At 33.7% G+C, this 14811-nt stretch overlaps 1 protein-coding gene across 1 annotated transcript; it reads left to right on the forward strand.

The window, feature by feature from the left end:
* Positions 1-1882: 1882 nt before the first annotated feature.
* LOC131653820 (beta-galactosidase 8-like) lies at positions 1883-7381 on the forward strand. Its single transcript, XM_058924112.1, has 17 exons — positions 1883-2432; positions 2534-2629; positions 3516-3628; positions 3705-3771; positions 3850-4086; positions 4172-4260; positions 4363-4468; positions 4593-4680; positions 4763-4881; positions 5051-5212; positions 5291-5493; positions 5578-5672; positions 5763-5863; positions 6006-6224; positions 6299-6510; positions 6582-6918; positions 7012-7381. The coding sequence occupies exons 1-17, from the start codon at positions 2280-2282 to the stop codon at positions 7117-7119; spliced, it is 2505 nt and encodes an 834-aa protein (XP_058780095.1). The 5' UTR covers positions 1883-2279; the 3' UTR covers positions 7120-7381.
* The last annotated feature ends 7430 nt before the right edge of the window (positions 7382-14811 follow it).

Below are 14811 nucleotides of genomic sequence, written 5' to 3' on the forward strand. Positions count from 1 at the left end.
TTTTGTAAAAGTTTTTGCCATGTTTGTTAGTAGGGACTTTAATGTCGAAGCCCATAATTTAGTTGGCATTGAGATAATGTGTTAGGATCTAGAACTTGGTTGGGATTCATTCCCACTTTGGACTTAGTTCTTAATTTGTACTCTCTTCTGTTATCTCTTAATGCAATATTACATTTTGATAAAAAAAAAATATATAAACATGTCTCTCAATTAAGATTTAAATTTTAGTTTAGCAATTATATAGTAGACAGACGAGCCCCGCAGTTGGTATCTATCGTATTTTCATATAAAAATAAAGATCATATCATTTTTTTACTAGATCAAATCATGATTTTTGTCACAAGATCAAATCTTTACAAATATTTTTAAAAAAATAAAGTTGTTTTTTTCTTTCCTAATACACATTCTAAATGCATGTGAATTTCTAGTAGTTAACATAAATAAGAATATAAAATGAATTTAAACAATTAATATCTTTGAAAAATTAATTAAATTTCTTATAATAAAACATTCGCAGAGTTACCAATCGTTAGTTGGTCCAGTGGTGATTGGCGCTGGATTTGATAGGTCGAACCACGGTTCGATCCCCCGCAACTGCGATCGGGAGGGGGATAGAACCACTTGATGATCCCCCGCAACTGCGATCGGGAGGGGGATAGAACCACTTGATGCCAGAACTCGCCCCCGAACCGGACTAAACCTTTGCTATAAAGCAAAAAAAAACATTCGCGGAGTTATATATCTACTAATTAAAACGCCAACATAACTTTCTTATAAAAAAAATAATAAATCACTCAGTTGTTATTTACAAAGCCCTCACAATTATATACCCCCTTTCTTTTTTTTTTCTTTCTTTTTTTTATTCTTTTGTATATTTTACTTGTTACTCTCCGTTTCAAAATAAATGTCGTTTAAGATTTTTTCACACAGATTAATGAATGTAATTATAGTGTCATAAAATATTATATTTTTACTAATCTCTCTGTCTCAAAATAAATGTCTTTTGAAATTTTCACACTTTTTAATTTCTTAAAAAGATGATTAATTATGTTAATTTCTATGATAAAATAAGCCTCATTTACTAAAATAACGTTATTAATAATAGGTGGTGAAATACTTAAATGAATTAAAATAATTTGAGACAAATAAAAATAGAAAAGAGACACCTATTGTGAGACGAAAGAAGTATATTAATCTTATAAATATATTGGAAGTAGTGTACAGAATAATAATTAAATGACACAATTGTAAAAATTACAATCATCAGAACATTAAAAATTAAAAATAACATTCATTTTAAAACAAAATTTATTTGTTAAAAAAACACTATTTTAAAATGGAGGGAGTATTTATAGATGAATCATGATTATTGAAATGGGTGTAACAACCAATAACTATGAATAATAAAGTCAATTTAACTTTTATTGAAAAAGACAACAAATAAAAAGAAAGAAACTAAGCAAAGAATTAGAGCAATGAACGAGAAAAAAGAAAAAGAAAAAGGAAACACTTATTTGTCACACTTAGGTACAAATTAGATATTACTAGTCTACGGGTAGAATTGAAGCAAGTAATCAACCTTGAATTCAGCTGTTAATTACTCCAACAAATTGTCACCATCCTATAACAAAGTCCTCGTTAAAATGTTTTTAGAATAGAAAAAAAATCATAAATATTCTCTTAGGTAATATCCTAAGAAATTGGTTAACTAGATGTTAATTGTTGGTAGTAGTCATAGTGGTTAGTTAGTTGGGCTGCTCATTTTCACGCTCAACCACCACCCCTTAATTACTTCTATTTTTGCCTCATAATCAATAGAAATTTAGATCAGAATAATTTTTATGCCAGACTGATTTTTTATTTATTTGATAAAAAACAATGTGTGTAAATGCAAATTAAAATGCATTCAAAGAACAAAAACCTAGTGAAGTGAAAAGTCACAAGAAAAGCTACAGAGAAGGAAGACAACAATGTCACCACCGACAACCTTTTTCTTTGTCAACAAACATCTAACACGTGGCGTGTTCTTCTCTTCATAGCGTTCACATTATACCTAAATGGCTAAACATGTTACTTATAGCACCATAGTTCTTCTTTTCCCTCTTCTTCTTCTTCCTCTTCCACTAACCACGTGACTCAAAACACAGACACATGTGTAACATAAACTAAACTAAGTTTGTGTTGTATTGTATTGCCATTTTGATTTACATAAAGAAAAGTTCCTTTCTTTCCTTCTGGGTTTTCTTTTTTCTGTTCATTCATTCTGCCAAAAAGTTACCATGAGAGCCACCAAAGTTTTGTTGCTTCTGTTTTGGTTCTTTCCAGCTATGTTTTGCACCAATGTGGACTATGATCATAGAGCATTGGTCATAGATGGCAAGCGCAGGGTTTTGATTTCTGGTTCTATTCATTACCCTCGTAGTACTCCACAGGTTCTATCTCTTTCTCTCTGTCATTATGTTTGTGTTATTGAGTTTCTGCATTGTGTTTTTTTTTTTAATCTTAAATGGTGTTGGATTTGTTCTTGTTATAGATGTGGCCAGACCTTATTCAGAAATCCAAAGGTGGAGGACTTGATGTCATTGAAACCTATGTTTTCTGGAACTTACATGAACCTGTTAAAGGCCAGGTTCTGTTTCCTTGTTTCTCTCATATTCATCTTGCTTTCACTTTCACCATTGCATTGCATTTCTTCATAAGCACTTATTAAAGACTGTTGGGAGAGATTATGAAAACTACTTATGAATACTTATTTCATAAGTTTTCCATGATAGTTTATGAAAATAACTTGTTTATATGAAAACTGTTGGAATTGTCGCCTTCCTTGCAGTATGCCCCTAGTAGTCTGAATTGCGACATTTGGCTTACCTTCATTGCAGCCTCCAACACCTTCATTGTGTTGGGATTGAAGGGGTTGAATTTAGTCCACATTGCTTAGAGATATGGTTTGTGTTGCATTTATAAGTGGGGATAATCCTCACGTTACTAACCGGTTTTGTAGGGATGAGTTACTCTCAATCCAAATTCTAAGATGACATCAGAGCCTATCCTAGATCACTTATTGGGCTTCTCGCATTGTCCACGCTTCCGCTTCATTGAGGCCCAAGCGTGAGGGGGGTGTTGGAATTTCCGCCTTCATTGCGGTCCGCCCCTAGTCGCCTAAACTGCGACATTTGACTTGCCTTCGTTGCAGCCTCCAACACTTTCATTGTATTGGGTTTGAAGGGAGTGAATTTTGTCCATATTGCTTAGAGATACGGCCTATGTTATGTTAATAAGTGGGAACAATCCTTACCTTACAGGCCGGTTTGTAGGGATGAGTTAGGCCTGGTCCGAATTCTAAGAAAAACAATTAGAGATTACTTCATCTTCTGTAAATAGAAATGACTTATATGCTGTAAGAGCTTAATTAAGTTGTTTATTCAAACAAGACTAGTCTAGTTTTGAATGAAAAACATAGATTAAGCTCAGAAAGACTATTAGCATTCATTGAAATGAATTGGATTTTTTTGCAGTATGATTTTGATGGTAGGAGGGATTTGGTGAAATTTGTGAAGACAGTGGCTGAAGCTGGTCTATACGTGCATCTTCGGATCGGTCCATACGCATGTGCTGAATGGAACTATGGGTAAACTTAAGTCCTTTAAGGGTATTATTTTAGCTGCGGTGTTCATCTCTAATTGAGAGCTTTAACTTCTTCACAGTGGTTTCCCTCTTTGGCTTCACTTCATTCCAGGGATTAAGTTCCGAACCGACAATGAGCCATTCAAGGTAACCTAACATTCGCCCCGCTGCCTCATGCTATTGTTATTAAATCTTAGTTCCTTAGCTGGAAAACTTTGTCTCCAGACAGAAATGCAGCGATTCACCGCTAAGATTGTGGATATCATGAAGCAAGAAAAACTATATGCATCACAGGGAGGACCTATAATTTTATCTCAGATTGAAAATGAGTATGGAAATATTGATTCAGCCTATGGTTCTGCTGGTAAATCCTACATCAAGTGGGCAGCAAATATGGCTACGTCTCTTGATACAGGCGTTCCTTGGGTCATGTGTCAGCAAGGAGATGCTCCTGATCCAATCGTAAGTTTTCTCTTTTATTTTTTCAACATTATATGTTTTTTTGGTTTTTGGTGTACTAGATTCATTTTACTTTAACCGCTTACAGATTAATACATGCAATGGATTTTACTGTGATCAATTCACACCAAACTCTAATACAAAGCCAAAAATGTGGACTGAAAATTGGAGTGGATGGTTAGCGATTTAGCATCCTTTTTATAGATATCATTCCATTGAAATATATTCCTCCTAATGTGATCTGATGGTTAGCGTCTTTTGAATTTTTTGGAACGGTAGGTTTCTTTCATTTGGTGGCGCTGTTCCTTACAGGCCCGTGGAAGATCTTGCATTTGCTGTGGCACGCTTTTTCCAACGAGGTGGAACATTTCAAAATTACTATATGGTAATGCAACCTCAAATGCTGTTCAAGTGTATATTTATACGATACATTGGTGAAAAAATAAGTTGGCCATATTTAAGAGAAATTTGCTGATACTGTATGGTTTTTATTGCTTGCTCAAAAACAGTACCATGGAGGGACCAACTTTGGCCGAACTTCCGGAGGACCTTTCATTGCTACAAGTTATGACTATGATGCACCAATCGACGAGTATGGTATGCACTCCTTCAACCGCCATACTGCAAATATTGTGTATGTGTGTGTGTGTTTTTTTAATGTCTTCATTGTATGATGCAGGCATTATTCGGCAGCCAAAGTGGGGCCACCTTAAAGATGTGCACAAGGCCATAAAGCTTTGTGAAGAAGCATTGATAGCCACTGATCCCAAGATTTCATCTCTTGGTCCAAACATAGAGGTATAGTTGGTATGTTTTGAAAATTTTAGTTTGTTTAAAAATCTTAATCCACGCCTTGTAAGTTTCTTTCATCGGAAAATTCCGTGAATTGAGTTAACTTTTTCCGCAATTACTATTCGGCGCGCCAACTAGATTTGGTCTTAACAGTATTTTACTATTTAAACTCTAGGTGGCAGTTTATAAGACAGGGTCTGTATGTGCTGCCTTCCTCGCCAACGTAGACACTAAATCTGATAAAACTGTAAATTTTAGTGGCAATTCATATCACTTGCCTGCATGGTCTGTGAGCATCTTACCTGATTGCAAGAATGTAGTTCTTAACACTGCAAAGGTTTGTCTTCCCTTCATTTGTGTTAAGTTGTTTGCATAATGATGATATTCGTAATAAAAACAACATTTTTTATGGCAGATTAATTCTGCATCTGCCATTTCAAGCTTCGTAACCGAATCTTCGAAAGAAGACATTGCATCTTTAGAAACTTCTAGTTCAAAATGGAGTTGGACAAGTGAACCTGTTGGTATTTCGAAGGATGATTCATTGTCAAAAACTGGATTACTCGAGCAAATAAATACCACGGCTGATAAAAGTGACTACTTGTGGTATTCGTTAAGGTAGTTGAGCCTTTAAGTTTGAAACATATTTCCTCTGACCTATGATTCTGTGCTCCTTGTTAACATTTTTATATTTTTTTAAAGCATTGGTGTTACGGACGATCCTGGTTCTCAAACTGTCCTTCATATTGAATCACTTGGCCATGCCCTTCATGCTTTCATAAACGGCAAGCTTGCTGGTAAATGTTCATTAGATTTTATTGTTTCAAATATGTTCTTCTTGAGTTATTGAATAGTAACTATCTATAATTTTATCGGCGAATTCTCAGGGAGTCAAGCAGGTAAAGCTAAGCTTAATGTCGACTTCCCAATCACACTAGTTGCTGGAGAGAACAAAATTGATCTGCTGAGTTTAACAGTGGGACTTCAGGTTCATCTTTTCTTGTTTACTATAGTATTAAATTCTACGTTTGCTCATTAGTTCCCACCGCACATAGAATTACTTGCCCGACCAACTATTTCTTCCGACTCTCGTTACTATATAAACTAACATGAAGCCATATACACATCAGAATTATGGAGCTTTTTTTGACACGCGGGGAGCGGGGATCACCGGTCCCGTGGTATTGAAAGGATTGAAGAATGGCAACAACACTCTTGATCTCTCGTCTCTGAAGTGGACATATCAGATTGGCCTAAAAGGTGAAGAGTCAGGTCTGTCTAGTGGAAGTTCTGAAGTGTGGAATTCACAGTCTACCTTCCCTAAGGACCAACCATTGACTTGGTACAAGGTAATTTTATTTTCATTATTGTTTCCCGAGATATAAGTCAGCGAAATTTAAATTATACTTATCCTATGCTTTAGACAAACTTTGAAGCTCCATCTGGAAGTAATCCGGTTGCAATTGATTTCACGGGGATGAGAAAAGGCGAGGCTTGGGTAAACGGACAAAGCATTGGACGATACTGGCCTACATATGTCTCTTCAAATGCTGGTTGCACAGACTCGTGCAACTATAGAGGACCTTATACTTCATCCAAATGTCGCAAGAATTGCGGAAAACCATCGCAAACATTGTAAGTATTGGGAACATTCAATGTAAAGAATATTAATCTACGATGTCACTGAAACTAATTCCGTCTCGCAGATACCATGTACCACGCTCGTGGTTGAAACCAACCGGCAATATTCTTGTATTGTTCGAGGAAAAAGGCGGTGATCCAACACAGATATCCTTTGCTACAAAACAGCTACAAAGCTTGTGTGCACATGTATCTCAATCTCACCCACCTCAAATAGACTCGTGGAACTCCGAAACAGAATCAGGAAGCAAATCCGGTCCTGCACTATTGCTCGAGTGTCCTGATAACAATCACGTAATCTCTTCCATCAAATTTGCAAGCTACGGAACACCAATAGGTACATGCGGAAACTTCTACCACGGACGCTGCAGCAGCAATAAGGCACTGTCAATTGTACAGAAGGTGTTTATCGGTTTATCCTAGATTTCTCCTCCCTTGCGATTTTGAACCAAGGTTGTTGTTATTCTAACATACTCTCAAATGATGTTTTAACAGGCTTGCATTGGATCAAGAAGTTGTAGTGTTGACGTATCCACCGATACATTTGGAGACCCTTGTAGAGGATTGACAAAGAGTTTAGCTGTTGAAGCTACTTGTGCATAGACATTCATACATACATTTTGCTCTAAGAGCACTCTCTCCACATTGTCTTCAACTTTTGGCTCAAATTAGAATTGTATTCTAGGAACATCTCAACAATATTTGTCAATTGGAATTGTTTAGTACCACTTGTAATAAAAGAAACAAAAGTGTGGTCCATATGGTGATGCAAGATACGTGATAAAATGGTGTTTTGTTATTGTTGTTGTAGTGAAAAGGATGGTGATGGTCCACATTATAATACAAGTTGCATTCAGTGTGAGAACAGTGAAAAGTTGAAAATTTGGATTTATGGAGTATATGGACTAAAGTTAGATTAGTTTGAAAATGATGTATTTGAATTTTTCAAGCTTTAATATGTCCACCTTACATCAAATAATTGGTAAGCTTTTAGACAAATTGAACCTTCCACTATTAATTAATATAAAAGTATAAGAGCATGTTTTGGAAGTTTATAAATAAAGAAATAAAACTTGTAGTACATGGTAGGATTAGAAAAGTGATTGTTATAGGAAACACTATGGCAGGCTCTTATTATTAAGACAATTTAGGCATTAACAAATAATTCATATTATATGATAATATATATTATAAGTTTGTAAAGCATTTTCAGTTTATTTATATATACTCATGAGAAAGAGAATAAGGAGAATACAAGTTTTGAGTTAAAATATATATATTTTATTTAGTTATTTATTTTTTCAATAAATTTTTATTTTTTTATTTTAAGAGAAGAGATAGTAGTCTTAAAGATAAAAACAAAGTATTTTAAATTATTTAGTTTTTTATTTAAATTTTTACAAATGTGAAATAGCTCATTATCATTATGGGGTGTTTGTTTCGTTGATTCAAATAGGGTTATCAGAAATGAGGTTGAGAATCTCATATTTCTGTGTTTGTTTGAAGTTTTAAAAAATTATTCATAGGTACTTTTTATTTTTTTGGAGTAAAATTTACTCATGAAAAGCTTAAAGATTTATTTCCATGTTAATGGGTGAGCATAGAGATGGCAATTAGACCCAAATTCGTGGGACTCACCCGCACCCGCACCTGAGTCAACGGGTGAAAACCCGAGTTGACTGGGTTTGAGTTCGGGTGTCACCCGATATTTCGGGTGCGGATTTGGGTAGTGTGAAACCCGCACCTGAAATCACACCCGTTTATATATATATATATATATATATATATATATATATATATATATATATATATATATATATATATATATATATATATATATATATATATATATATATATATATATATATATATATATATATATATATATATATATATATATATATATATATATATATATATATATATATATATATATATTTGCTGCGGATTCGGGTTTGGGTGAAAAAACCTGAACCCAACGGATGTGGGCGTGAGTGTTATTTTGCCAGCCGAACAGTATTTAAGTTTGGGTTCGGGTGCCGATTTCGGGTGCGGGTTTGGATAGTGTGAAACCCGCACCCGACCCAACCCGTTGTCATTCCTAGGTGAGAATCTTACATTCTCATGGGAATAAAAGTAATAATATCTAACTATCCACTTATATATCATTTTAACATTTTTGTATTTATTTTTAAAATTTTAAAACTATAAAAAAATAAAATTTTAAAATATTCCTAGGAACCTAAATAACTTCCCAAATAAATTGATAGAAAATATTTTCCAAATAATAAAATTCCTAAGAATAATATTTCCGTGATTGTAAATTTAATCTATCAAACAAACACACCCTATATGAGTCTGTTTGAGAATTAATTTTTGGAGGGTTTTTGAGAAGTAAGATTTTGGAGGATTGCATTCATATCTTAAAATGTGTATGATATTTTAAAAAAAAATTAAAAAAACAATATCCTACATTACATATAAAGTCATATTATTTTTAAATATTTTTAAAAATATCATACACATTTCAAGATATAGACGTAACCCTCAAAAGTCTTCCCCTCCAAAACTCTTCAAAGACCAACTCACAAACTGACCCTATAAGTAAGTATGAAGTTGGATTATTTATCTCTTTATCTTCATGTTTTACAATAAAATAAATGTTTGCTTCTCACTCCTTTTCTAATTCATCTGAAGACTCCATATCATTGTTAGGCCAAGCTGTATATGCCTACTTTGTTTCTTTTTTAGGTTTTTTGAATTTTTGTTGAAAGTATTTCGGGTAAATATTTTCTAATATATCGTATCCACAGAGACTGAGTCAATAGTACTGCCGTTCTATAGTTAATTTATAATGAGTAGTGAAAAGTATTGATTTTGATTGTTTTAATCCGAACATGTAAATAACAGAATAAGAATTAAATAACTAAAAACTTAAGAATGAATAACAATGGTGATGAATATGTTGAGTTCTAGGGTTCATCAACCTATTCATATGCAATGATCAATTAATCCACATGTGAACAGTATCTAAGTTATTATCTTCATTCATCCTCAAAAGAGATATTATGTCTAAGATCAATTTAGAAACACCTCCACCGATATGATATTCGATCTCTCAGAATAACTATAAAGATAAAGGGAATTAACCACGATGATTTATGAAAACTTCTTCAAAATCTCATCTTTGAGTATTAATCAACAAGTCAATATAAGAACCTAGGGCAAAAGTATAAACCCTATCTCTCGATTGATAGTTTAACAATGATATAAAATAAAAGCAAGGTTCTTTATTGATAATAAAACTTAAACAATTGTTCAGAGGAATTAATCAAAGTAATTGCATCTTCATAGGTTAACTACTACCTTAAACTCAACATAATGGGTTTTAGCTCTCCATAGACATGAAGAACACACAAGACTTCATAATGTCTTCAATTGATGTTGAATTCTCCGTCGGATGTTGTTTTCTGCTCTGGAATAGGATTGCTCTCTGAATTTAGCTCACCCAAGATCTCTCTCTTATGAGGATTACGGCTTCTATTTATAACAATTTTCCTTTTTTACGAAGCTACCGCGACTCGGCACGGATCGGCGAGGCGCGAGCCAAAGTCAGAAGTGATGGCGCGTCTCGCCCCTTATCACCACGGCCCGGCCTTTGCTTCATCCTCCTTCTTTGTGATTTCTCTTTTCCAGAATCTCTATGACTTTGTGTTTCTTCGTCTTTACTTTTCAACTTTAAAATCTGCACAAATAACACCCAAAGTGATGCAAGTCGCTCTACAATTAGCATTGAACCTCTAGAGTTCAATTCTAACCATAAAATCCTTAAAAATCATAATATATGTTTAACTTCAGATCAAAAGGTAGTTAATTTAACACATGAAAATACTACTAATTCACTTCTAACAATTTTCCAGCTTTCAACAAATTCTAGTTATGAGGAAAATTTGATTTTATGCGACACTTCTTTCCACATTAATAGTAGGTTGGGACGGACGAAGATGTTCCTTCATTTTTGTTTTGAGAGTCTAGTTGTTTGTCATGTTTTATGAATTTTTTAAATCTTTGGACCAACAATGTCGTATCTTCATCAGTATCTGAATATTTGCCTTATCCCAAATTGAGAGTTATGATTTTCTTCTTTTTATCACATTCTCATCCTCAGCTAGCCTTTTTAGCTTTATTTTGTGTTCTTGAAATTTTTCAAAAAAAATAGCCAAATCCATAGAAGAGAAATTCTTATATTCAAAGATTACAGTGACTTTAGGTTGCCAGCTGCACTTTTTGCATCTAAGGACTTTGTTAACCAAATTCACATTTAGAAAAACTTTACTCATAATTATCATATGATTCACAATGTGAATAAAATGTTTTTCTATATCCTAAATGTTTTACTCATGTTTCATTCGAAAAAGTTCATACTCATGGATCAATTTTTTCATTCTAATCATTTTTATCTCCATTGTACCTTCATGGGTAAGTTAAATGGTGTCTCACATGTCTTTGACAGTTTCATAGTGAGAAACATGCAAAAAAAATATCAATACAGTGGCGGAGCCAAGAATTTTAGGCAACATGGGCAAAAATAATTAATTGGGTTGAGCCATTGATTATTCATCTTTTTTAGTTTTCACACCCTGTTTTTACTAATTGTGCCCTTGGTTTTGTCTAATAATAGACTATAGATTGGGAGGAATACAAAGAAAGTAGGGGGTTGAGCCCAGAAGCGTGCCTAGGCTTGCTGGGTTATAAATCTGCCCTTGCATCAATACCATGAGCATTAGTGATAATAATATTAGAGTTAAAATTGTGCCACATTTTTTCCTTGTCCTTTTTTATCCAAATTTCTTTAGATTTATTTTCCACAACATCATCAACTATGTAAGTTTAAGAGTGCGCCTAAGAGGGGGGGGGTGAATTAGGTTTTCAATGATTTATCCGGTTTTTTAGAATACTTGTACTTATTTTTGGTTAAGTGTTTGAAGGCTTTTGAATGGTTCTTTTCTTTTCTTGATAATAGTGATGAAAGCGGTAAATTGCGGAAAAGTAAAGAAACAATGATGTATACTGGTTCCCCTCACAATCCGAGAGTACTCCAGTCCCCTTTCAAACACGAAAGAGATTTTACTATTGTTAGATCTTTGTACAAGCCTATACCAAGACTCCTCCTACAATCTTCTAACAAAACCACCAAGAACAATCCTCTTGGATTTTTCACTAACTTGTTTCCAACAATCCTGGACAACAAGATTTCAACCACCAAGAACAATCCTCTTGGATTTACTATCTTGATTATGAGAACAATCCTCTCACTAATCAATAACCCTTACTTCCAACAATCTTGGATAGCAAGTCAAAAATAACAAAATATATTTTGAGTAGAAAGTTGATGAACATATATCAATCTATAAGATTGATCTTCTCTTTCAAGCAAAAACAATTTACAATGATATAAAATAGTGCTCAAGTGTTTATGTATGAATGAGAAACTTTTCTAACAATGTGTAGAAAAAGTTTCAATAAAAGTTTAAGTATGAAACACTTGTTTGCAAATATATGATGAAAATATATGATCAAAACTGTGGTAAATTGTAATGAAAGAGGTGTCATATAAAATCTGAAATGTATAGTATATATAGGTGACTATATGCCTTTTAGAATGGTTGCATATTGATAGAACAATGCAATGGTTAAAGGTTTGAAAGATGAATTCGTTTGGGACAGATTTTAACATGAAGAGACACACTGGTTCAGTAGGAACCGGTTCCTGCCTGGGACAACCCGGTTCCTGCTGAACGTTACAGCAGAAAATTTGAATTTTGAACGTGGGAACCGGTTCCTGCATAGGGACAACCCGGTTCCCCATAGTAAACCACAGAACGCTGAAAACTGAGAATGCTGGGAACCGGTTCCTGCATAGGGACAACCCGGTTCCTAAAACCTTTATTTAGGATTTTGACTTTGAAAAAGGTTTCAACAAGAGTTTACTTTGGAGTAAAACTTATGCCATGCATATATAAGTTTGAATATGTTTATATGATTTTTTGAGCACTAAAGAATATCAAATGTAAAAGTATTTAACTTGTACCATTATGATTTGAAGATCAATCAACCAAAGCTAATCTTCATGAAAGTTGCAATCTTGATCCATAGCTTATTTGATCTTTTTGCTCATCCTTTATTGATGCGTACTTATGATAGTTGTCTTCATCAAAACATAGTATTGTAGAAGCTTGCTTTCACATTCTCCCCCTTTTTGATGATGACAACCTTTGAAATATGAAGTGTAATGCTCTTATGTGAATGCTCCCCCTAAATTTGATAACTCCCCCTTGATCAAAGCTCTCCTTTGATTTTTGAGAAATTTATTTCTTTTATGGCTGCAAATGTTAGAGACAAGCAAGCATACACATATACACAAATATCTTCTCCCCCTTTGTCATTATCAAAAAGGATGGGAAAAAGATAAATTATTATAAAATATGAACATAATTAATTCTTTACCTATGAGTTTTACCGCATGAGTGACTTCATTAAATATTCATCTTTGATAAATATTATTTTGAAGCCTTTGTCATAAAGTTGACTTTTGCTTCAGAAGATTTTGCTTTAGTCTTTCAACATAAAGTACATCTTTAATGGATATGAAAGTTAGTGTTCCAACTTTGTCAATGCCAAGAATTCTTTCTTTAAGGTATTCTTCATATGTGAAATCACCCTTGGACTTTATAACTAGATTTGAAAGTTAGTTTATGTCTCCCATCAAATGCTTAGAACCACCACCAGACTAAACACCATAGATTTTAAGTGGTCCTCAAGCAAACCTACAAAACAAATTAAGTTTGATTTGGTACCCAAGTGGCTTTGGGTCCATCATAGTTAGTTCCTTTCTTCACCCATACATAATGTCCACTAGGAACACTAAAGTTCCTTACATAACAAGCATTGGGTGTGTGACCAATAATACCACAATAAAAACAAGTAGGTTCAAAGTTACTTCTATATCTAGGAACATATGGTTTCTTTTTAGGAAACCTTTTAGGATGATGATGAACCTTTTGTGCTTTATCCAATTTGTTGAATTGTTCACTTGCCTTCACAAAGATAGTTTTACTAGTACTTGGTTTAGACTTTGCATATCCAAGACCACTTTTATCATTAAGGAATCTTTGTTGCCTAAGGACACCTTCCAACCCAATTTGTCCTTTTTCATACCTTTCAAGGACTCTTTTTAATTGAACAATTTGAAAAGAAAGTGATTCACAATTCTTGCATGCAACACTATCTTCTTGAACACTAATCATTTTTTCTTTGTCATCTTTTTCTTCTATTATCTTAACCTTCTCTTCTAAAGATGATATCATTTTCTTTTGAGATGAGATAGTTTTATAGAGAATTTTGCACTCATTTAACAATTCATTTATAGCCTCTTGAACATCATTATCAAAAAGAGAAAATTTATTACTAACCTCATTGTCTTCATCATCAGAATGGTGTGTTGCTACCAATGCAAGATTCGCATGTTCTTCATCTGAAGATGAACTTATTTCATTGTCATCCCATGCTACATATGCTTTCTTTGATTTTTTATCCTTATTTTTCTTGAAGTATTTGTTCTTCTTTTCAAGTTTAGGGCATTCACTTTTGACATGTCCTCTTTCTCCACATTCAAAGCATTTAATCTTCCTTGTTGGTACTTCATCTTTAATGATCTCCTTTTTCTTTTCTTTTCTTAGAAATTTTTCAAACTTTTTGATAAACTCATTATCTTCTTCACTAGTGGATTCATCCTCTTGATTGCTATTATGATGCTTAACTCTTGTCTTCAAGGCAATATCTTTTGAATCTTTCATTTGAATTTCATGTGTTTCAAGTCTTCCGAGTTCTGTTTCATATTCTTGAAGTTTACCGAACAAGGTTGCGGAAGTCATCTTTGATAGATTCTTTTTCTCGGATATCGCCGTTACTTTCGGTTGCCATTCTCTTGTTAAAGATCTGAGCACCTTTAAATTTAGTTCTTCGGTAGGGAGAGTCTTACCGAGTGCCTTCAAGTGATTTGTCAAATGAACGAATCGTTTTTGCAATTCGAGAATAGTTTCTCTGGGCTTCATTCTAAATAGTTCGTACTCTTGGCTTAAGGTATTCAATCTTGATCTTTTAACTTCAGCGGTACCTTCATGAGTTTCTACAAGAGTATCCCAAATTTCCTTTGATGTTGTACATGTTGATATTCGGAAGAATTCATCCATACTAAGAGCACCATGAAGAAGACTGATCGCCTTTTTGTCAGCA

This window comes from Vicia villosa, linkage group LG2 (assembly GCF_029867415.1).
Source record: "Vicia villosa cultivar HV-30 ecotype Madison, WI linkage group LG2, Vvil1.0, whole genome shotgun sequence".
NCBI lineage: Eukaryota > Viridiplantae > Streptophyta > Magnoliopsida > Fabales > Fabaceae > Vicia > Vicia villosa.